The sequence below is a fragment of the Mustelus asterias genome, chromosome 6 (assembly GCF_964213995.1).
Source record: "Mustelus asterias chromosome 6, sMusAst1.hap1.1, whole genome shotgun sequence".
Classification (NCBI taxonomy): domain Eukaryota; kingdom Metazoa; phylum Chordata; class Chondrichthyes; order Carcharhiniformes; family Triakidae; genus Mustelus; species Mustelus asterias.
The window spans coordinates 61,271,931-61,297,263 of NC_135806.1; the positions used below are offsets into that span (position 1 = coordinate 61,271,931).

At 44.7% G+C, this 25,333-nt stretch overlaps 1 protein-coding gene across 1 annotated transcript in view; it reads right to left on the reverse strand.

Annotated features, from left to right (window-relative positions):
- The window catches only part of lrrc2 (leucine rich repeat containing 2), an 85,438-nt gene that overhangs the window by 39,480 nt on the left and 20,625 nt on the right, over nucleotides 1-25,333 (reverse strand). The window contains exons 2-4 of the mRNA XM_078214398.1: nucleotides 9,833-9,985; nucleotides 3,914-4,124; nucleotides 86-242 (exon numbers count right to left, since the gene is read on the reverse strand). Of these exons, the coding sequence (XP_078070524.1) occupies nucleotides 86-242; nucleotides 3,914-4,124; nucleotides 9,833-9,957 (493 nt within the window). The 5' untranslated portion in view covers nucleotides 9,958-9,985. The remainder of the gene's footprint in view (nucleotides 1-85; nucleotides 243-3,913; nucleotides 4,125-9,832; nucleotides 9,986-25,333) is intronic.

A 25,333-nucleotide genomic window follows, 5' to 3' on the forward strand; every position in this document is an offset into this window, starting at 1 on the left:
GACCGGCACCAAAAATATGAAAACATAGGATTTCTGGAGCAATTTAAAGCCCACAGTTTCTCAATTCAGTAGAAACCATAAGTACCTATTTCGGCTGGAAGTTCCTTTATGCAATTCCTGGATAAATCCATCACAATCAAGTCCTGGAACATGACAATAAAGGATGGGATGAGTTCTATACTTGTTTTCTTAATATGCCACTCTTTCAGGTAAGTCTTGTCCTTTAAACTTTCAGGAAGTTCCTGCAAAAACAAGATATAATCATATTGCAAAGCAAAATTTTAATAGTGTTTGGTCACGCAATAAAATTGGGCATTTACAAATCATTTTAAACAATCACCACCTTCTTGAAACTGTTGCCATGGTAACTTTATGGAGCATGCCGGTCATAGGTGACAAATAAATCTATCTTGTTCATAAATTCCCTGGTAAAACAGTTATATTTTTCCGGGTTGCCTATTGGGACCTAAAGATAACCTGTTCTGTGAACAGAAAGAGCAAGGGGGCGATCTTACCAAAACAAAGTGCTGAATGAGTGTGAAAATAGGAGAACATCGCACCATTTTTTTCAGTGAGTTTTCAGACATGATCTTATGGCACTTAGTGCAAAAAAAAAGAATCAAAGTGTGATTCATGCTAGTAGAGGGAGTGGACAGAAAAGCCGACTGCCCACACTAGAGGGTGCTATCATGCATGTGCAGACAACCCTATTCTGTGCAACAGAATAGAGATCTGTTCGTTCCCTCCACCCCCTTGGTTTTCACCCCGATAACCCCCTCGGCCCTCAATGGATCATTCCCACCCCCCCGCATACCGACCCTGGCCGATCCCCGCAACCCCTCACCATTGCTAATTGGCCCCCCAACACCCTCCGGCTGATTGACCCCCGCACAGCCCAGTCGATCCTCGATTGCAGAGTGCGCAGCTCCCCTGCCTCGGCCCTATCTCCCTCTAGGCCCTGCCCCATCATGGCCCCACCGCCATAATGGCCCTGCCCATTGGCACTGCCATGCTGGCAGTGCCAGGGAGCCCGGCGGGCAGTGCCAGGGTGCCAGGCTGGCAGTGCAGGGCACTGTCCCCCTGTTCCCAACCTCCCGTGGGGCTTCAATGGCCTCCTTCCCACTGGCAAGGCCATCACATCAAGTCCCCATTGATGGGGACCATACATGATCCTCGCTGGTGAGCACCGGTTAAGACAAGTGAGCCCAAATGATTGCATCCCGGGCTCACTAATTATATTTAAATTCAAATTTCAATATTTAAATCAGCCTCACACCTTCCCAGGCGCGAGGTTGATCATGCCGGCAATCCAGGGCTGGTAAGGTTGCGAGAGGCGGGAAATCGGGTGTGATCCCGGTTTTGTGCCTCTCTCATTGACCAGTGGGATGAGCCAGTAGGATCATGCCCACTAAATCTTTCATTTTCCACATAATTCCAAGGTTCAGGGAGAATTCAAAATAACAACTCTGAAGTTAACTTGGAAAAAAATGTAGCTTTTTCATTGGTCAGTATTTCACCACTTATTGGTTCCTAATTGTTAAATTTATTCTATTTTATGTTTGTCTGTCATGAATGTGAATCTTAAAATGGGACACTGAGTGTGAGAATGGCTGAACCTCAAGATAAGGGGATTCCAGAGTTCAAAATAAAAACACTTTCATTTGAAACAGTCACAAACCCATCCGATGAGTTTAATATGTGCAATTTATTTACAGTGGTAGCACGCCCGTGAACCAGAGATGACCTAACTCTACCAACGCGCCTTGGTGCAGACTGACATCTGCAGCAGAGGTCGAGGCAGCCTCTTGACTGCTACACCCTGACGCCTCTGATGACCTTGGCGGATGTCTTCTGGTGACTGAACCCTGGAGTGTCCCAGCCTCATAAGGGCCTCCTGCTCAGGGTCAGAGGCGCTCTTGGTGGCCTGCACTACTGGTGTAGGTGCGGGCACAGGCAGAGGGGACTCTGAGTGGCTGCACACCCATGGAATATCCTGAGTGGAGGCCCCCAAGGTGTCTGGCTGATGCTCATCCTCGCCGTGGGTGCCAGTGTGTCTCTGGCTGACTCCTGGAGGGTGCTTCATGTCACCTACATCCTGATGGTGCCCACCAGAGTGTATGGCCATGCAGTGTAGGGCAGAGCACCAACCCAGTAAGACCTGCTGGATCAAGGTCTCCACAGTTGTCGCCAACCTTCCTGCGGTGACTTTCACGTGCTGGTGTGTCAGAGCCACGACATCAGATAGAACGCGGACAGACTCTTCCATCATTAACTCTAGCCTGCTGAGTGACTCTCGAACCTCCGCCTGAAGTTCTGCTGCCTGCCGTTGCATCTCTATCAATGAGCTGGCAACCACTTCCAGAGACACATCTTCTGACAGGGACTAAGCAGGTGGGTGGTCTCCAGCAACTCACTGAGTGCCAGAGACCTGGGCTGCTGCAGGGATATGTGTGTGACCAGAAAGTGACCAGAGCTATGCCCCACTCAAGCGTGTGCCTCTGTGCTGGTGGAGGGTTCGGGTGAGTGCTGTGACAGTTCTTCATGATCCCCCTCATTCTCAGAAGTGCTCTGGAAGCTGGGAGAGCTGCTCAGTTGCCTGGGTGGCTGCGATCTGCTCGTGCCTACAAGAAATAAGTGACAATTTCAGTGGATGAGCTGAAGCTATTTCAGTGTACATTTGACTCACTTTGAATGTCAGGATTTGATGAAGTGATGGAGCTGTGATCCTTACTAGGTTGTTGGGAGAGGCCAGTCTCGGTGTTGCCACAGGAGCAATCCCAGTCCTCCCCAGCAAGCTTGGCTGCACCCCCCTCAATCTCCCTCAGGGCGATGATCTCTACCATCCCTCTCCTGGTCTGGGCTCACTCTCACTTGTTGTCTGCCAGCTTGCTCAGTATGAAGACAAAAGGAAGGCATGTGATCGGAGGGGATGCAGCAGATGCTGAATAAAATGCATGTCTCCTGTGTGTGGTGAACCCTCCCAGAAGGGACAGAGGATGGAGTATGAACAACATGACAAATGGGATGGTGGTGGTGTGAAAGTGTCCATGAGAGAATGAGTGCCAATATGTGTTCCCCGCTAATCCCCGATAGTGTGCAATCTGCGAAGAGATTCACCATTTGAGTACATGATGCCATGATAAGGGTTTGATAGCGGAGAGAGCTGAGAAGAGACTTACCCTGGTGGAACAAGTTAGATCGTTTATCCCCTTTCTGCACTGCGTGGGGCTCCTGGCACAGTTGCCAACCGCGCTGACATCCTGGGCAACAGCCTCCCACCCAGAGAGGTGATGTTGGTGTCCCTAGGGTAGTGGACATGCCTCTCTGCGCTGACTCCTGGGATCAAGGCCTCGAGGGATGGTGGTTGAATCGAAGTACAGATTTCTTCTTGAGGATGCTAGCCTTTTGCCTCTGGGTTCTGGACAACATGAAGACAGCTGGGCTGGAGAGAGTGTTGTGGGCTGGCTTTTAAATATGGTGCCTGGACCTTCGAGCCCACCAGCTGACGGATGGACAAATCAGCTCTTGACCTGCTAGGTGATTTGGAAAGATACTCGTTTGTGCATAATTAATGAGACTCCAAGCGTGGAATCAGGCGGGACTTCACACCAGTCTGGCCATCAGGAACAGTGCCGCCACAACCACCTGCCATTACAGGACCTGTGGCACTATCTTTATTTTATCTTACAGGTTGCCTGAGTGGGTATAAATTTCACTGCCACACTCTGAGCAATTTTGTGGTGGCTAGTTCAGACTCAACATTGGATATTATTTACCCTACTTCAACTAGAACCAAAGAAATTTTCATTTGTTCAGTCCAGCCTAGATTTTAAACTTCTTTTGATCACCTCAATCCAGTTCTGAAAATATAATTAGTGAATTTTATAACAATAAGAATTTTTTTTGCACAAACCTTCCACTCTACTCCTTGCAGTTCAAAAATAAATTTTCTCTCCTCGATGATGATATTCTTTCTCAATTCTGGTAAAATGTGGTTTCCAGTGTTAGTTAGGTGGTTCATTCCAACATGCACTTCGCCATTCAGTTGATCTTTTCTCCGCTGAATGTACTTGTTAATGGCTCTTCTTCTCCGTTCAAGTCTCAGAGTCCAGTCTTCATTAATCCTTAAATAAGAAATGATAAAATGACATAAGATTTTAAACATTGTGCTACAAAATCATGTAAATTCAAAATCATGACCACAAAATTCAGATCTGTAGCACCTGCAAATTGTGCTGTTTTTATACCAAAATGGTGCTCTTGCTGTATGCTCACTTTTGGTGCAGGAGGGATGATCAATTCTTGTGAAGAAATCTAAGGGACTTTAATCAGGCAATTAAGGTGAGCCTGTTAGAACATGAACTCCCTGATTAAGGGTCAAATTGATGGGCCAATCCAGGAGCCTCTTGCTTTGTAGTTAACCAGGAGAGTCAGTTCCTCTGGGACTCCTAGTGTAGACTGAAAGCATGCTGTATGCTGAAAGTATGCTGTTGTTAGACTTGTAAATAAAGGGATTTTGGTGAAGGGACTTCTGCCTCTGAGGACTTAATTACAAACAGCCTGCCATGGGTTCCGTGTGTGTTAGTGGTGGGGGAGGGGGCTGCCGTGATGTGAGTGCACTGTGGGGAGGGGGGGGTGCTAGGCAATCTTTAGTGCCTGTTCTTTGGGTGTCCCTGGCCTAATGTTCTCAGTAAGAAGTTTAACAACACCAGGTTAAAGTCCAACAGGTTTATTTGGTAGCAAAAGCCACACAAGCTTTCGAGGCTCTGAGCCCCTTCTTCAGGTGAGTGGGAATTCTGTTCACAAACAGAACTTATAATGACACAGACTCAATTTACATGAATAATGGTTGGAATGCGAATACTTACAACTAATCCAGTCTTTAAGAAACAAAACAATGGGAGTGGAGAGAGCATTTTCTCTCTCCACTCCCATTGTTTTGTTTCTTAAAGACTGGATTAGTTGTAAGTATTCGCATTCCAACCATTATTCATGTAAATTGAGTCTGTGTCATTATAAGTTCTGTTTGTGAACAGAATTCCCACTCACCTGAAGAAGGGGCTCAGAGCCTCGAAAGCTTGTGTGGCTTTTGCTACCAAATAAACCTGTTGGACTTTAACCTGGTGTTGTTAAACTTCTTACTGTGTTTACCCCAGTCCAACGCCGGCATCTCCACATCATGACTAATGTTCTCATGCAGAAGCTGCACCCTGTCTGGTGAAAGGCTGCTGACTTTCGAGGGAGGGGAAATGCATTTGGCCTCAGAAGATGCTCTTGAGTAGGTCTGGCTCTAAAGGTTCAACTTTGGACTGCACCCACAGACAGCAGCAACCTGGGCTGACAACCAACAGCAAGTGGAGTGGTTGTGGGAAAATAAAATCTCATGTTCGCTTTCATGTGAATGTTCCACAGTGCCACCGGCAATTCTCATAGACTGCCATAGGAACTTGCAAGCTCCTTTAAGAACTTGTATCTGCAACCATGATGGCAGCAGTGCACCTCCATGGCAGCAAGTTCCAGTTACATGGCAGTCTGAGGGTGCGATCTTACCAAAAAAGTTCTAAGTGCCAAATGAGTGTGAAAATGGAGAGAGAACTGTGCCCAGTTTTGGCCGAGCTCCCAGACGCAATCATATGGCACTTAGAAAATAAATGAGGCAATATGTGATTCTTGCCAGTAGAGGGAGTAGGCGGTGCCTATTCACATCAGGAACCCGGCTTCAGAGCTATAGAGCACCATTGCACAGGTGCCCCAATCTCCCAATGCACTGTGTAAAGTGTGGGAGATCTGTCACTCCCTCCACCCACCTTTTCCTGGACATGGCCCCCACCTGATTGCCCCCTCCACCCTGGATATCACCCCACCCATCCTGGATATTGTCCCGTCCAGATGCCCGCCTCTCATCGTCACCCTCGGCCAATTGCCATCCCCTATACCCCCCTCACCGGCTGAATGCAATGCCCAAACAGCCCCCAACTGATCATTGCCCCTGATCACCTCACCCCGGCCAATCGCCACCCATGATCCCCTCCCAGCTGATCCCTACCTCCTGCAATGCAGAATACCCACCCACCCACACAGCTCCCCCCCCCCCCCCCCGTGTCTCCGCCATGGACCCACCACCTGAAGGCCATACCCCCTTCAGGCCCCTCCCCGCCCAATAGACTCCATCCCATTGGCACAGCCTGGTGCCCAGTGGGCACTGCCCAGTGCCAGGGTGGCACTGTCCAAGGGGCACTGACTGCCCATCCACCTTGGGTCCTCAATAGCCTCCGGTCCCACCTGGGAGGCTATCATGTCAGGTCCCCGTTGGTGGCGATCATACGTGATCCTCGCTGGTGAAAACCTCCATGGACGAATAGGTAAGGACAAGTGAGTCTGGACGATTGCTTCCAGGACTCACTAATTATAGTGAAATTTTCCAGTGAATATTTAAATCAGCATCACATCCTTCCCGGGAACGAGGCTGATTTCACCAGCAATTCAGTGCCGGTATTAGCACGAGAGGCAGGAAATCATGTGTGAGTCCAATATTTCACCCCTCCCCCGGTCTTACCAGCTCGCCATGTTGATTGACCAGTGTGGCAAGCTGATAAGATCACCCTCTGAGCTTCCAGTCCAGCGTGGCATCTGCTTGTGCTGCAATGGAAGTTGAGACATCTGCCATCAAACCTGCATCATGGTTGTGTCTGCAAGTGTTCTCATGGAGTTGGCATCATTACGAAGCTGCAAAGTGATGGGCTCCAAGCTCTACATTCGGCCCTGTGCCAATTTGTAGTTGGATTCCTCCATGCTCCTAGGCAATGACATCAGGGCTTTCTGGCAGGCCAGTCAATCCTCCGAGCATTTCACTCTGCTAACCCACTAACCTTTTTCTCTATGCCATGCCATAGAAATCTCCACCTGAGTCCTCTGCAGTGAAACCCATTTGCAGCTTTGTTGGCACCTTTCCCCCTAACCCGGCTACAGCCTACTCATGCCCAGTGATTCACCGGAGGGAATATTCCCAGGCCTTTGGAGGTGGTGCAAAAGGGGAATAAATGCCTTGGGTAAATAACCCGATGCTTTTCCGTCTCCCTCTGGATTTCCCAGGTTGCCTGTCATGTTGGGTATAACACATAGCCTATCAGGATGAATAAGAAGCCAATGAAGAGTCATTTTATGGGTGCAATGTCTCTTGCCTAACACTGCACTGGTCAAACGCCATGTTGGCAGTGTGACAAGGTGAGACTGGTGAGAGCACAGTGGGCAAAATTGAGAGTGCAACCCACCATCATTGAAAGGCATGAAGTGTGCCAGCCATAATGTAATACTAGCAGTGATGATAACAGCTCATTGAATCAAGTACTTTTGGATAGTTTACAACAAGAGGAACTTGGTGTCATTCCATTGAGGTCAATTGAGAGATTGGCTGTATTGACCTTTAAGACTGTGTCCTTACATGGGAGTCTTGGGTTCCAAGTGCTTTATGGCTGGCTGGCCTCCTCCTGTCACCCTTCGGAAAGAGAATATGCTTTCATACCCTCACAGCTTCCAACATGTCTTTGAGTAGCATGTCCATGGGGCTACCCTTCCCCTTCCAACATTCATCTCACTCCTTCATTTATTTCTGCAAATTTGGTGTCTACAACATATGGACGACATGGTGGCACAACGGTTAACACTGGTGCCGCACAGTGCCAGCGACCCAGGTTCGATTCCAGCCTCAGGTGACTGTGAAAAGTTTGCACCTTCCCCCAGTATCTGCGTGGTTTTCCTCCAGGTGTTCCGGTCTCCTCCCACAGTCCAAAGATGTGCAGGTTAGGTGAATAGGTCATGCTAAATTGTCCCTTAGTGTCCATGTGTAGGTTAGGTGGATTGGCCATGGTAAATGCGCAGGGTTGTAGAGATAGGGCAAGGGTGGGGGGGGGGGGGGGGGCGGAAATGGGCTGCCTGCCTGGGTAAGACTCTCTTTCAGAGCGGTAGACCCAATGGGTTGAACTGTTAGCTTGTCATCTAGGCGAGCCCTAGATCACAGTCTCTTATTCCTCTTGGACTTCATGTTGATACCAATATCTGGCTAGGTGGCAAATCTTGGGTATCTAAAAGGAGAAAGCACAAGAGTCGGGATGCAGTGGCGTGCATACTTTGATCACCTGCAGCAAGGAACTCAGAAGATATGGATGGAGTGAGTGGAAAAGGGGATGTGAAAAGGTGGATTAGGTAGGAACCTACCAACATCTTTTTATGTTTCCAGCCCCAATATTAGCCAAGGCCTCTCCAATGATTTCATGATTTCCAGCACCATTTCCCCATCAAGATGAGAACATGCAACCATGCCTACCCCACCCCCACTCGCACCCCCAGCGGCTGGGTGCTGCTGCCTGCACTTCAGCATGACCTTGCCTTTCAAAAGAGAGGCAAGTGTATCAGTGAATGTGGTGCAGTGTGTTTGTGCAATGAGCTTGTGATTGATCAATGACTAGAAATGTGAGCAAGCTTTGAGATTGTGGATGTGAAATTTGCAGCACTGGCACATGCATGAGGGTCATGTGAAGCTAAGAATATAAGAGAATGTTGGAAGGATTGAAAATGAAATGAGGGTGTTGAGTGGAGCTGTGAATGAGGCTACTGTTCAGTTATAAGGATGCGATATTTGAAGATGCATTCACTGATCTAGGGCACCCATGTGAGGCCAATGAATTTCTTGCAGCATTGCATCCTTCAGGCTACACTTCTGGCAGTGATTGTGTTGGAGATCTGTTCCCATTCTTTAGAGAGTCTCCTGGTGCCCTGTGGATAGAGGACATCATTCCTCCTGTCCACCCCCAGCAACAAGATCTAAGAGTCTTGGGAGAATATTCCCTCCATTGTGGCACTAGCTTCACTCTTATGGGTCAGACACTTTCCCCAAGGCATGTCCATCACCTCCTCCAGTCAGAATGCATCTCCCTTTAAGAGGTGTAGGCTTGATTTAAATTGTGCAGGTTAGCCTTGAACTAACACGGGACCCTGGCTGAGATGTAAAGCCACTCAGCAGTAAGTTATCTTTGCAACTATCTTTTAAATTAGCAGGCAGCACAAAGTCTGTCTGCTGCTTTGCATTACAATGAATGGGGGAAACTTAATTGTATATTGGGATCCCTGCACCCATTTGTTGGCCTTATCCAATTGCTCTGATTATATCTTAAAATATTACCAGTCTGAAGTTCTCTGATGTCATTGTGAACCAGTGTTGCCTTTCACCAGATAATTAACATTTTTAAAACTTTAAGCATTAAGCTTTTCAAGCCATTATCAACAAGAGATTAAACACAATGGTCGTGATTCACCTGAATTGTCACGAAGTGCCCACATGTAATGACTTCAATCAGGCCATTGTGATTGGCCTATTGGAATATGAACTCCCTGATTAAGGAGTCAATTGATGGGCCAATAAGGGAGTCTTTTTCCTTGTAGTTAACATGGAGTGTCAGTTCCTCTGGCACTCCTGAAGGTAGACTGCTGACTGATAGCACTCTGTGTATTGCTGTTGGCATTGTAAATAAAGGGATTTTGGTGAAGGGACTTCTACCTCTGAAGATTTATTAACACCATACCAGCGGGAAAACTGGAGTGGCCCATGTCCCATTCAGCAGGTGATTGGGATTCCTACCCGCGGTGATCATGGTCGGTGAATCCTCCCCAGTGTGCATATTTTTGTCAGTGGATGCAGTTTATGAACAGTTTACCATTGAAGTTATGCTACCAAAGAACTTGCACATTGATTAAGCAAAAGAGATAAGCATCTGAGAATTATGGTTAGATTTTTGGTCCATGAATTGATTTGGTGCAAACAACAAACACAACTTACTTTACCAATGCACTTTTTTCCTGTCTTTCTCTCTCTTTCTTCTGCCGTTCTTTATGCTTTATTATTCTTCCTTCCCACATGCTTCTGACAGACGACAAATCATAAACAACAACAACGGGAGCCATTTTGGAGTCTTCCGATGCCTCTTTTTATCTGTTGATTAAGCAGTCTACACTTAGGTTGTTTGTAGTTTATTCTTTTTTCTGAGTTATAAATACAGAATTTGAGTTAATCTCACAGTTACTTGTTAGCTGAAAGTTATGTTAAATACAGAATTATAAACTCAGATTTTACAGAAATAATGACAGTGACACTGTCAACATTTGCCGTCACTAATCATCTGAAACTGACAGCAAATTTGGGAGGGAATATATGCAGTAAGAAGTTTAACAACACCAGGTTAAAGTCCAACAGGTTTATTTGGTAGCAAAAGCCACACAAGCTTTCGAGGCTCTGAGCCCCTTCTTCAGGTGAGTGGGAATTCTGTTCACAAACAGAACTTATAAGACACAGACTCAATTTACATGAATAATGGTTGGAATGCGAATACTTACAACTAATCCAGTCTTTAAGAAACAAAACAATGGGAGTGGAGAGAGCATCAAGACAGGCTAAAAAGATGTGTATTGTCTCCAGACAAGACAGCCAGTGAAACTCTGCAGGTCCACGCAACTGTGGGAGTTACAAATAGTGTGACATAAATTCTGATTCTAGGATCGCATGATAAAGACTCAGGAGGAAAAAAGCAGAAATATTTATGTGAAATAGTGTGACATAAACCCAATATCCCGGTTGAGGCCGTCCTTGTGTGTGCGGAACCTGGCTATCAGTTTCTGCTCCGCGACTCTGCGCTGTCGTGTGTCGCGAAGGCCGCCTTGGAGAACGCTTACCCGAATATCAGAGGCCGAATGCCCGTGACCGCTGAAGTGCTCCCCAATATATGTGCAGTTAAACATAGAAATTCAGAAGTTGTTTTCAGTGATTCTATGCTCCCCTCGAGGTTGTGCTTTACAGACTGTGCAGATGAAAATCAAATAGAAATCACTGAATTGATGAGAGCTTACCCTTTTGCACTGCAATATCACTGTTAAAACATGCTGGAAAGATTAAACATTGTTAATAAATTGTAACTGGGGTTTTAACCATGTACTAATTAACTACAGTGGAAGTTCTTCTCTGGCCCTAGAAAACTAATTTTTTATTTATGTAATATCATTTTTTTCCATTAAGTTCATAAATTTGCGTGGTGGAATTTTATGGCCATAACGGGGCAGGGGAATGGCCAGAAAATGTGGCGAGCCGTTGAAAGGTCCATTGATTTCAACAGGACTGGAAAATCCCACTGGCAGGAGATGCCGTAAAATTCCTCACCCTATCTAATACAAATTATTACTTTTAAAGGTTGTTTATGATATTTCAGTTTCTAATGTGTGTGTTCCAATCTTTATTTCACTATATACAATAAAAATGATAATCAGTGCATTTTACTTCCTGATTGCCGTCTGTGAAAATTCTTCATTGTGATTAGCTGTTTACTCTGCTTGGTTGCTTTTGCCAGATGCCTGATGATTCCTTTGTCTTGGGGCCAGATTCAAATTCACAATGGGAATGGCTGAGCTGTACAAAGATAACTGAGCCTTCAGCAAACACAAGGATGAAAAGGAGACCAGGGGAGGCTGCACACTCCATGTGTCAATCCCCATATCCTGAATTCTGCAGCATTATCATGCACTGCACCCTCAAACCTTCACACCTTGCAGCTCCACTCATTCCTCTCCCTTCAAGCACTTCCTTACATCCTCAGCTGAGTAGCTACTCCGCCTCATCTTATTGCCATTTCACACCAATGCCTCACAGTCACCCTCCACAAAGAGTCTCTTTTCTCTCTCTCAACACATTTCCTTTCTCACACTCATAACTCTCTGCTGCCCCTCGTACAGAAAAGAGCACACAACACTAGGGAAAGACAGAGAACCAGGAGCGACCCTCTACTGGCTGTCATCTTGACAGTGACTGGCAAAACACGCCTACCTGTTCCACAGTGAAGGCGTGCTTGGAATCATAGAATCATGGAATGTTTGCAGCGCAAAGGAGGCCATTTGAGCTGTTATGTTTGTGTCAGCTCTCCAAGAACAACTCATCTAAGCCCACTCCCCAAAGCCCTGCAATTGTTTTCCTTTTCAGACAATTATCTAACTCTATTTAGAAAGTCTCAATTGAATCTGCCTTCATCACACAGACAGTGCATTCCAAATCCTAACCAAGTACTGTGTAAAAACGTTTTTCCTCATGTCAACATTGCTTCTTTTGCTAATCATCTTATTTCAGTGTCCTCTGTTTCTCGATCCTTCTGCCAACAGAAACAGTTTCGCCCAACATACTCAGGCCTGACTCCTCATGATTTTTAATATCTCTATCAAATCTGCTTTTAATTCTCTCTTCTCCAAGCAGGACAACCCCAATAGCTGAAGTTCCTCATCCCTGGAATCATTCTCGTGAATCCTTTCCACATCCTCTCTAATGCCTTTGCATCCTTCCGAAAGTGTGGCGCCCAGAATAGGACACAGTACTCCAGTTGAGGCTGAACCAGTGTTATATATAGATTTCACAACTTCTTGTTTTTATTCTCTGTACCCCTATTTATAAAGCTCAAGATCCTGTTTGCTTTATTAATAATTTTCTGAACCAGCCCAGCCACCTTCAATCATTTCTGCACATATATCAAAAGATCCTTTTGCTCTCGCACCCCATTAGAATTGTACGCTTTATTTTACATTGCATCTACTCATTCTTCCTATCAAAGTGACTCATTTCTCACTTTGCCACATTAAATTTTATCTGCCAATTGCCTGCCCATTTCACCAACCTGTCTTATGTCCTTTTCAAATCCAGCATTTCCGCCTCAGAATATGTTTTTGTAAATTTTGGAACTGTGCCCTGTACTCCCACGTCTAGTTCATTAATTTATACAAAAAGAAGGAGATGTCCTAACACCAACCCCTGGAGAAATTCACGAAATAATTTCCTCCAGTTCAAAAAACAACATTTCCTACTTCCTATTTCCTGTCACTGAGTCAGCTTTGTATCCATGTTGCCACTGTCCCTTTGTGCCGATTTTATGGACCACACAGTGGTGGGAAAGCAGATGGATGGACTTGCAAAATAGGGCATCATGCCATCAGCAGCATACCCGCTGCCGATCCACTCACCCCAGCACCCGTCTCAGCCCCCACCGTGACTTTATGAGCAGCGTTGATAAGCTGCCTGCCCATGGTAAAATCGAGAATAAGTGGGCAATACTTAAAGGCCTCATTCCACCTCAACTGTGGGAAAGGCCCGTGCCCAATGTACAGCTTTGCTCCCCCCACAGTTTTCCCTCCCTAGTCCCATTCTTTCTCCCCACCAATGTAGCCCCATCCTCATCCTCCCAAAACCCAGTCCAACATGCCTCACTACCTCACTCATTCCCCTCTATGGAGTTTGCAGCCCGGGCGGGATCCCACACTTAGCTGAAGTTCTGGGTCCATTGCTGAAGTTCTGGGTCCATTGCTGAATGCCTCTTCCTTGTCCGAGTTGCAGTATTGACAGTGGTTGCCACTCCCAGTGTCACTGCCACTACTGCAGAGCTTCCAACATCTGATCAGTCAGCAGCTCTATGAGGCAGGAAGTCATCCTGAAAAGAGGAAGCAGTCTCCCCTCAAAGTAATAAAAGGCTTGCCAGTCAAAGAATTAGTGTGAGTAAGGCTCATTCCCAACATTTACACTGGGGTGTGGACAGCCCAGACTCAGCATATAATCCAGCTCATTTATACCATGAGTACTGAATTTGCTGACAAGCCTGTTGAGTAACACTTCATCAATGTCTTTTTATATGCTTGTTTTGGTCTTTAACCACATTTTCCCTCCTTTGGGGGACAGTGGGGAAATGGTGGATGAATCAGCAGACCAGTGCAGAGTATTAATTTAATATCATAGCCATAAACCCTGGCTCCAAGCATAAATCCCCTTTTATTGGGCCTCACTCCTCCTTTTACCACCCCTTTACTATGTATCTGCCTATAGAAGGCTTTTGGATTCCCTTTTATGTTAGTTGCCAGTCTTCTTTCTAATTGTTCTTTCACTTCCGCTCTGAATCTTCTATATTGAGTCCAGTTTTTAATTGTGTTATTCATCTGACATCTCCCATGTCCCCTTTTCTGTTTCATATGACTCTCTATGAGAGTTGCGCAGTTGTGCGCTGTTCCTTTATCCCTTGGGAAAATTTGCCCTGCCTGTACCTGAACTGCCTCTCGTTGAAAGCAGCCTATTGTTTAGTTTTGCCTCCCAATCGTTGATCTAATTTATCTGGGCTGGTCCATTCACACTTCATTGAGGTTGGTTCTCCCCAATTAATTATTTTTACTCTGAATTGCTCCTTGTTCTCACCCAAAGCAATCCTAAACCTTATGGTACTGTTCCCTAAATGTTCCTCCACTGACACTTTCTCCAACTGATCCACCTCATCCCCCAGAACAAAATGCAACAATTCCTCCTTCCTCATTGGACTGAGAACATTCTGATGTAGTAAATTGTTCTCAACACAATGTAGAAATTCTTGCTCGTCTCTTGCCTTTTACACTATTACTATCCCAGTTTGTATTATGATAATTAAAGCTTCCCCTACCCCATTATGATTACTCTATAATTCTTGCACCTCTCTGTAATTTCCCTGTAAACTTATTCCCCTATATCTTTCCCACTAGTTGGTGGCATACAGAATATGTAATGGTACCTCTATTGTTTCTTAGCTCTAACTAAATAGATTCTGTCCTTGACCCCTCTGGGACATGTTCTTTCTCCAGAACTGAAATGCACTCCTTATTCAATGTGGTTATATCTCCCGTTTATTTTCCTTCCTGATCTTTCCTGAATACTGCTTAGTTAAGAAATTTTAATGCCCATTCCTGTCCTCCTTCAAGCCAAATTCCACTATGACCACAACATCATACTGACTATTCCTGGTGCTCCTGTAACTTATCAGGGGTTCAAGTTAGAGCTGTATAAGCTGCTCCAACTCAATTTACAAGATAATGGTTGGAATGCGAGTCTTTACATGTCTGCTTGGCAGTGTTTTGCAGTAAAGACTCGCATTCCAACGTTATCTTGTAAATTGAGTTTGTGTCTGTATATGCCCTGTTTGTGAACACAAGTCCTCACTCACCTGATGAAGGAGCGAGACTCCGAAAGCTTGTGCTGCCAAATAAACCTGTTGGACTTTAACCTGGTGTTGTGAGACTTCTTACTGTGCTGTGAAGGCTGACAGCAAGGGAAAATCAGATCAAGCTGAGTAAAGTCAATGGTAGGCTAAATGCTTTCCAAAAAGATGGAAATCATTTCTGAAGCAGCAAAAACTGTCTCTTTAATGAGTGCTGTGAGCACAAGCTTTTTGCATAGGCTGTCCTGCAGCTAAGCAGTTTTACTGTTTAAAGACTGTCTGTCTGCCTCACTAAACATGTCTTTGCCTTATTGACACTGGTGAGCTTCACACAGCTTGAAAAACACATGCATTGGCTGTTAAAACCAGAATGCTGAGTTAAATTCTTCCCCTTTGTAAATATTGCATTTAATTACCCGAGATCGCCACAGGGACATCCGCCCACAAACTCATGTTAAGCAGAGCTTTGTGATAACCAAGGAGGCTCCATTCCCACATGAATGCATCGCCATGTAATCGGATATGCTAACCAACACAATCTCCAACTCCAAATGTGCCCCAGTTAAATTTGGAATTGGACAGGATCATGCTGGATTTCCAACCTGATACTACTTTTTGGGGGCTTTAAATCCCTGCGCTCACCTGAACCCAGCCCCCATTCCCCCTCTTCCCCCACCGGCTATAAAGATTCTGCCTCCAATTTCTGGACACTTCAGTCTACAGCATTATAAAACTTGCTCCAGAAACAAATTAGCATTTTTCCAATGATGTAAGTTTCTTGCTCACTATAGGTTGTAGGATTTTTCAATTAGTTATTTATTGGGTAGACTCTTTGCTTTGGCCACAATTGAGAAATTGCACCTAAAATCCATAGAATCCTACAGTGCAGAAGGAGGCCATTTGGCCCATCGGGTCTGCACCGACCACAATCCCACCCAGGCACTATCCCCATAACCCTATTTATTTACCCTACTAACACCCTGACACTAAGGGGCAATTTAGCATGGCCAATCAACCTAACCTGCACATCTTTGGACAGTAGAAGGAAACTGGAGCACCCGGACGAAACCCACGCAGACACGGGGAGAACGTGCAAACTCCACAGAGTGACCCAAGCCAGGAATCAAACCTGGGTCCCTGGCGCTGTGAGGCAGCAGTGCTAACCACCCGTGCCACCAAAATGGCAGTGAAGAGTTTGCAATTCAAGTTTCCACTGAAATATATTTGTGTACTCACAAACTTAAGATCTTCCATGAACAAATATTCATTGATGTATTTGAGAGCTAATCTGCTGCAGCAGCTTCATTCATTCAGCCAAATATGTGTTTTTCACAATAAAAAGGCAGCTTAAAGTACCCAGTACTCCGCTTGTGAGCAACCTATCTTTAATGACAGAAAACTGTACCAAACCACTTATTAGATTCACTGGCGTGCACTAGTCAGTTTCTTTGCATGTTATCTTTTGCTCAAAGTCTTTTAAAAGGTGCCTTGAAATCTAAGAAAATGAGTGTAATCTGAACAGCCTTCCCTAACCAGCGTAATCACAGAATTCCTCAGCGTTGACCTGAGGGTTTGGCCAGATCTTTTGCCTGACTTCAACTGATATAAAAGATTGTGAAAACTCCTGATGTGCAGTAAAAACCTGATGAGTCAAATCCCAAGGCATCCGCCCACAAACTCATGTTAAACAGAGCTTCGTGATAACCAAGGAGGCTCCATTTCCACATGAATGCATCGCCATGTAACCTGATATGCCAACAAACACAGTCTCAAAACAACATCAAAATCAATAGATTCAAATGCCAAATGAACACACAGTAAAGCATTAAATGTGTGAAAACGTCTTTATTCAATTTGTTCACATCTTATAATACACTGACTTTGTAAAAGTTTGGAGCTTTGCATTGACAAATACCAGAAGTTAGCTCTGGAAAAACTTGTTAATCTTTTTCTGCTGGCATTCCGGCCAGAATTTTACTGTCACGCCCACCACGGGAATCAGAGCGGGCGAGGGGTGGACAATGGAAAGGTCCGTTGACCTCGGTTGGGATTTTATGGTTTCGGGATGAGCGATGCCTTAAAATCCCGCCTGCTATCTTTGATTTGATTTATTATTGTCACATGTACTGAGATACAGCGAAATGTATTGCTACTTGCGTGCTATGCACGCAAAACATACCGTTCATAAAGTACATAGGGGAAAAGGAAAAGGACATGGTGCAGACTATAATGTTGCAGTTATAGGTAGGGTGAAGAGAAATCTTTGGACAGGGGCAATATAGTCCACCATGCCGTCAATGCAGCCAAACATGACTTTGGGAGTTTTCGTTCTTCAGTGAGAAATCCTGGAGGGTCTCTACAGCCATTGCACCATCAGCTAGGGAAACAGATGGTGAGTGGTCAGTTATTCATCAGACTCTTCAGGGTCTTTGGTCCCCTTGGAGACATTGGTTGAAGAACGTACTACATCTAGGATGATATTATCTGTCAGTTCCCTTGTGCAGTGTACAGCATTGTACACCTGTGTAAGTTTCCATGATTGTCCCTGTTGGAATTACCAGTTAGTCCCCCCACAGGCGAGCAAAAGGTACCTTGTGATCAGGTTGGTTGGCATCACCCTGCTCTTTCTTGTTCTCAACGCCTTGCGCAGTCATACCCAGCACGGTGGGAGCAGTTGGCAATTGTGCCTTCCGTCGCCATCTTCCACACTTGCTTCATCATAACAGGGCCTCGAGAATATTTGGATTGTTTTCCTGCTTCTTATTGACAGCCTCAAAAAACTGAGAGCTCAGCTGCTGTTGGTGATGGGTTTTTGATTCCTATTCAGCTTGACTTCAAATTGATGCTATTGAGGCCAAGGATGTTGGGGTGTGGAGAGCACCTGTCTGTAATGATGATAATCTTCCTTTTTGTTCATTGATACATTTCGTTCATTTTCCTGATTGTTGTGTCCATGAAGAAATCCAAAACTGTATGTATCAAAAATTTATTCTCTTTGCTAATTTGAAAATGGACTTTCTGTTGAACCAAAAAAGTCACATGATCAAACGATTACCCCTTTGTTCTAGAAGATACAAACAGGAGTTACAAGAACAAAATAATCCTCCTCCTATCATCAGAGAATCTCACATCCAATTGTAAGAACATCATCACGAAACCAGTGAACTTGCAGATTGAAACTCATTACGCCTGCAGAGCAGCTAATGGACTAAGGTCACACCTGGGACTGTCCAAGTCCATTTTAAAAGGGGATTATTGAGGGACAATGGACATTATTTGCATCTTGATCAGTTTATTTCTCTAGGGGAGGGTCTGATAGACAATGGCTATGATTTTACCGGCTCGACCCACCCATCGATGGGAGGGGCAAGCCAGTAAAATTGCACGAGAGCTGAGAAATCAGGTTCGTGCCCGATTTCTCGGCTCTCTCAATCTTACCGGCATCGGATTTCCAATGCGATCAGCCTCGCACCCATTTCCGGCGAGAGGCTGAATTATTTATTTAAATTTATTTAAATCATCATTTACATCTGTTTAGCCAGCCCGGGACTCAAGCATCCAGACTCATTTGCTTTTGTGGCTTCGCCGGGAGAGGTTCTCTCCAGTGAAGAAAACACCTGGTCCCCAGCAATGGGGTAACAGTCATGTTGCCCTTGCTGCCCTTGCTGGTAGAACTGGAGGCCATTGAAGCCCCCCCGGGAAGTCGAGGGCAAGGGGGGGTACCCCTTGGGCAGTGCCAGCCTGGCAGTACGAGCCTGACACATTGGCACCGCTAGCCTGGCATCTTGGTAATGTCCACTGAGCTGTGCCAGTGGGCAGGGCCTGAAGGGGGTGAGGCTGATGGGGGCAGGGCCTGAAGGGGCAGGGCCAGGCTGGGGCAGCCTGTTCAAAGAGGGAGGGATTGGTATAGGGAGGGAAAGGGGGCTCGCTGCCACTCTGCATGCAGTCGGTATGGGGAGGGAGGGGGTGCCCACTGCCTCTCTGCAGGAGATTGGTGGGGTGGTGGGGGGGTGCTGGGGACAATATTTCCGGGCGCTGTGGGTCTTGCGATCGGCTGCTGGCCCCCGCAATAGCTGGGAGAGGTCGTTTGAGGCTGGTTGCAACAGCAGAGGCCTGCCAGATCTCCGCTGTTGCAATTGGGCATGTGCAACCATAGAGGTCTGCACATGTGCAATAGCTCCCTCTACTGCTAGGGCTAACTGGCTGATGATTTAAGCCCTGCCCACTGCCTCTACTGGATGGAAATGGTCCAGCCCACTTTTTCAATGTCTAAGTCCATAAGCATGGGAGTAAACACTTGCGGATCTGAAACTCTCCCATATTCATGCTAGATGGACATTTAGAAATTTTCTCATAAAATCACCCCCAATGGCTTCCTGACACAAAAACCTCAAATGGTTGGTAACTCTTTCAAAGGCTAAAGGCTGGGACATTATCAGTCCTGAAAACAAAACCAGTAATTCAAAATGCCTTCTGCTTTTGGACAGTTGGTGAGAGGAAAGAAATTCAGTTTGTCATCCTCTCCTATCGCTAATACTGATCCATGCCTCAGAACTGCTGGAGGTCATCTAGGTGGTCTTGCTAACCTCATTCTGATGTGGCTTGACATTCATGAAACAATGTGGTTTCTTGGACTTTCCTATCACAAGAAGTGACAGCTTTTCAGTGCCATCCATATTGGCACACGGCATAAGTTGCACTGCTTTCCATCATTAAATGCTTCACCATTAAATATCAAAGAGTAGTTTGGTAAAATGAAGTAAAACAGCTTGGTTTCATCTGTATTAAAAATGTCTCACGGTGCAGAATCGTTCAAGACATGGGCAGGACCATTTTGGACCAATCATCTGTCACACTCACTGTTTCCCACTTGGAAGACAATGTTGTGCCTAATTTTGAATCAATCGAGCTATCTGTTGCTGCAGGTGTACTCCATGGTATACTCTCTGTCAGTGTGGCTCCTCTTTCCTGCAGGACTGGACCGGAGATGGGAATGTTCTCTGCTCAGGCTACCTTGAACCACTTTAGCAGAACTTCTTCAATGTCGGGATCGGCAGCTGTCTTCATCTTCTTCCTTGCTGGAGAAGTCACCTGCATGTCAGACTGTTCCAAGATTGCGTTGTGTTTCATTTTGGTGACAAACTCAATGGTGGAATCTCCCACTTCTTCACAAAGTCCGCTTTCTACTTTGTGCCACTGTTTTCTACATGCTGTATCAACTTCACCTTCCCTCTGATTTACAACCCTTTTAGCTTTCTCACAGATTTGGCCATACTTGTAGGCGTTGCATGTCCTTGAGTTAGGCCACATTTGGAATATTGCATTCAGTTCTGGTTGCCACACTACCAGAAGCATGTGGAGACTTTGGAGAGGGTACAGAAAAGGTTTACCAGGATGTTGCCTGGTTTGGAGAGTATTAGTTATGAGGAGAGATTGGACAACTTGGTTTGTTTTCACTTGAAAGTCAGAGGTTGAGGGGCGACCTTATAGAAGTTTACAAAATTATGAGAGGCATGGATAGAATGGACAGGCAGAGTCTTTTTCCCAAGGTAGAAATGTCAATTGCTAGGGGTAAAAGCGGGAAAGTTTAAAGGAAATACGAGAGGCAAGTTTTTTTACACAGGTAAGTGCCTGGAATACGCTGCCAGAGGAGGTGATAAAAACAGATACAATAGCAATGTTTAAGAGGCATCTTGACAGATACATGAATAGGCAGGGAATAGAGGGATACAGAGACCGCAGAGAGGCAAAAGATCTTTAGTTTAGAAAAGCGTCATGGGTCGGTGCAGGCCTGGTGGGCTGAAGGGCCTGTTCCTGTGCTATACTGTTCCTTGTTCTTTCACAGGGGGATCTCGCTGTCAATTGATGGTTTGCCCAGCGCTCCATGGGCACTCCATTCTGATTAGGTGGCATGGTCATATGGCAAGCTTAGACACATTTGATTAATCCAGAGTTACCAGTGGGAAATTTCAGTTTATTGTGGCCATCGTTCTCTGGGATTTGCTATTCTGCTAATGGGATTGGTTAATGATTTTGACATAACCAGAATTTTGCATCATCTGAATTTGATTCATCACAATTTTCACTGTAGGTGGTTTTGGGAATACTTACTCATGTTTGAACTTTGCTGATCTTTTGTACTGATTCAGTCATTTCTGATGGAATGTGGATCTTCAATTCAATCTCTTTTATTCAGTGCCATATCCTTCTGTGGATACAGAGACTCCACAATGAGCTTGACTTGCTAACTACAGCCATGTGAGACACCTGTATCTCCTAATATGTGCGCTTGCCTGCTTCTTGCATGGAAATTCTACCGCTTTATCTGTAGAATTTGCCTCCAATAATGGTCTTGCACCATTTCCAGAATCCCAGACTATATGTGATCACTCATCTCAGTAGGAGTCTCAATTTTATTATTAATCAAAAGATTCAAAGTTCATACCCCAATTTCAATGCATAATAATGAAGAAAGCTAGAGGTAGGCATTCAACTTTCCAAGCCTGTTTCGCCATTCAATTAGATCAGGATTAATCTGAATAAGGGATATAAGTAGAGCTAGGCCATTTCAGAGAGAGATCAGGAAGGACTTAATATCACAAAGAGTAGGGGAACTCTAGAATTTATTCTCTCAAAAGGCAATTGAAATTTTCGAGTCTGAGATCGATAGAATTCATTCAACTGTATCGACTTAGATAGTGAGCTGAACTGCTTTTAGTTTTAGGAATGTCACCTCAGGAAATGCATACTGCCCTTGGATTAGGCATAGGACAGATTCAATTGCATTTATCCATCTTTGCTTCATACCACTTCTTCCCCCACCCAACAAAATTCTATCGATCGAAAATTTCAATTGATGTTTCCACAACCTTTATAGGGAATGAATTCAAGATTTCCCCCTACTCTTTGTGATATTAAGTACTTCCTGATTTCACTCTGAAATAGCCTAGCTCTAGTTACATCACTCGTTCTGGATTTTCCCACCAAGGGATATCGTTTGTCAGTATTTAAATCAAACTCTTATATGATTTTGAAAACCTTGGGAGGACCACTCATCAAACTTCAAAACTCAAGGAAATACAAATAACCACATTAATTCAATCTTTCCTCAGACTTTAACTCTTGAGCAACTGGTATCATTTTGATGAATCTCTTCCATGCCTAATCCGAGGGCAATATGCATTTCCTGCGGTGATGTTCCTAAAACTAAAAGCAATTGAGCCCATTATATAGACCGATACATCGGTACAGTTTTGGGAGTGTCTCAGGTGAGTTCTTCAAACGTGTTGTTATAATGAAGCCCCTTTTACCTGTTTTGGCAGAGATACATGTTAAATATCCCACAATATTTTCCAGAAAGAAATAAATTCCCTCTCTAACTAAAATGCTTCCATCAAGCCAAACCATTAATAAACAGATTAATTAATGCTGGGTCTTTTGTGTGCATAATGCTATTCCCTTTGCCTCTGTAACAACAATCATTTCATTTCAGAATAATTTATTTCATTTGAGTTGTGAAATTATGCTACATTCATGTAAATCTGTTTTCTTCTTTTAAACAAAATACAGTTAATACTGGTCATAGTTAATTTTCCTTCAGTAATTGTATCTCAAGGTTAACAACCTCCTGTGAATGTCACACTGTACCACTTCAGCTGTCATTTCAACTGCCAGCTTACCTCATAAACCTGGAATGGACAAAAACAGCAGTGCCTCAGCCAAATAATTCTGTTCAGAATTTCAGTGTTTGATGCCGCAGTGCTCAGCAGACTTAACACAGTGAATAGTTGAGTTCCATGTATGATCCGAGATCTGGCCTGAATTAGGTGATCCCAGTTGGGATTCGCAGAAGGTGCATTGCAATTGACTCTGGGGACTCTGGGTTAAGAAAGGGAAGAGTTGGCCAGATTTTCCGTCCTTCAATGCTAACCAATGCAGGAAATAGGCATGGGTAGATTGGGCTGAGGATTGGTTGTGATGTCCCCTCACTGTTGAATAAGCTGCTGATACGATCAAGGTTTTGACAAAAGAACAATAACGACTTGTGCCAGCTTTGTGGATGGAACCAACAATAAGTCAATGTTTTCACAAAGCAAAATGGAAAGGGAAAAGTATACAACTTTTTGAATGAATGTTTGGTAATGATTTCTTTAATTACACAGAGTGTGGATTTATTCCAGGGTGAAAATCTATTCTTGGGGTTCAGAAGGCTCAAGTTTCAAAATGGAACAACATAAGTGCTCTTCTCACATTTGCAGCACAAGTGAGATCACTCTTTAATTATGTAAGTTTGTCTCCTAAGGTTCCAGATTTAATCCCTCATCTTTATTAAGACAGCAATTGGGAAGGTACAATTGTATCATTTTTGGGAAGGAAAGATTCCTAATTCTGATTTAGTGAAGAGTCTTTATCCCCAACATAAATCTATCATTGCTTTTCAGATACTAATTCATGTTCTATGTATTGCCAGCATTTTCTATCTTTACTAATGGCCCTGATTGCTACTCGTGACCCTGAGGTGAAATTTTGCCTATACACCCAGATGAAATACAAGTTGTTGCAGATCACCCAATTTTTGTTTCTAATGGAAGGTTAAACAAGTTGACCTTTGGATTCCCATCATTTTCCACATGATGACGTTTGGAAAATTTGACAAGGCAGAGAGGGCTCCCGAGACCCAGAAATATGGAAGGAGGAAGGCAGGTAGACCCCACGGTTACGGACCATTTCACCGGCTGCTTACCAGCTATGAACTAGTAGAAGATGTCTAAGTATCATCCTATCTCACCCCCATTCTGAGTAGCTCTTGGGAACCCTTTCTTCATTACCAGAACCTCCGTCCAGGAGAAAATGGGAGCAATGTTTCAGGTCTGAAGTTGTTAAAATTATTGGTAAGGCTGGAAAGCTGTAAAATGCCTTGTGGAAAGTTCAACTTCAGCATCATTGGAACAGTGCAGGGGCCAAGTGGGAGTGGTAAAGAGAATTAAGACTACAAGAGACCAGAAGATCATGGTCACACCTGTGGACAGAATGGGGTGATCATCAAAGCAATCAAATGTGTAGAGGACACTGCTTCGTGAGCCGATATACTGTATATGTTGGAGGAACTACAAATAAATCACTCTTTCATCCGGAAGGAAATTTTTGAGACTTGGATGAGGTGAATGAATGTGCTGAAAGGACAGGTGCCTTAAGTGCTGGAGATGATGGAGGGGTGTTCCAGGGTATCGGTATGGTCCTTTGGTATGCTGAAAGGGAGCGATGTGATTGGAAAACTCAAGAGATGGTGGCATTGGTAGGGGAAGATCCATTGAATGCAGAGACTGATAGAATGAGAGTGAGGTCAAAGAGCGTCTAATCATCATTCTAGGAGGGAGGAGAAAAGTGAGGTCACGACTTTGGGAAATGGGACAGATAGAGGTGAGATCCCTGCAGTCTGGAGAGAGGAAAAAGGAGGGCACTTTGAAAGCTCTGGGGATATGTCAGAGATGGAGAGTTTGAATGATAGTCCAAAGATGTGCGGGTTAGGTTGATTGGCCATGCTAAAATTGCCCCTTAGTGTCCTGAGATGTGTAGGTTAGAGGGATTAGCGGGAAAATATGTAGGGATATGGGCGTGGGGCCTGGGTGGGATTGTGGTCGGTGCGGACTCGATGGGCCGAATGGCCTCCTTCTGCACTGTAGGGTTTCTATGATCTATGATCTATAAAGAAAATTTTGCAGGATGCAGGGTAAGAAAAAGTATAATCAAAGTAGCTGTGGGAGTTAGTGGCCTTGTTATTGATAACTCTGGGTAATTTATCCCCAGAGATGGAGATTGAGAAGGTAGGAAGCAAAGTAGAACATCAGAGATGGACCATCTTAAGGTAAGACAGAGGTGGGAGTTAGAAGGAAATTAATGATATTTGTAGTCATACAGCACTACAAGAGCCCAAAAGAGCTTTAACAAAGGGTCATCTGGACTCGAAACATCAGCTCTTTTCTCTCCTTATGGATGCTGCCAGACCTGCTGAGATTTCCCAGCATTTTGGTTTCAGATTCCAGCATCCGCAGTAATTTGCTTTTATATAGCATTGCAAGAGGCCCATTTTACACTGTTGGCTTTTCAACCTGAACACTTTAACCAATATCTAAATTTGCCTGCAACTTTACTATGGTCTTCTCACAGCACATTAAGTATTCCTGGAATTAATTTGCCTGTTATTGCTGCTCCTATTTTGTTCTCTGCTGCAACAGCCAGATCTTCTAAAGGTGCTTTCATCCTCTTTATGCGTGTCTTTAATCCTTCCATTGTACTAATGCCTGAAT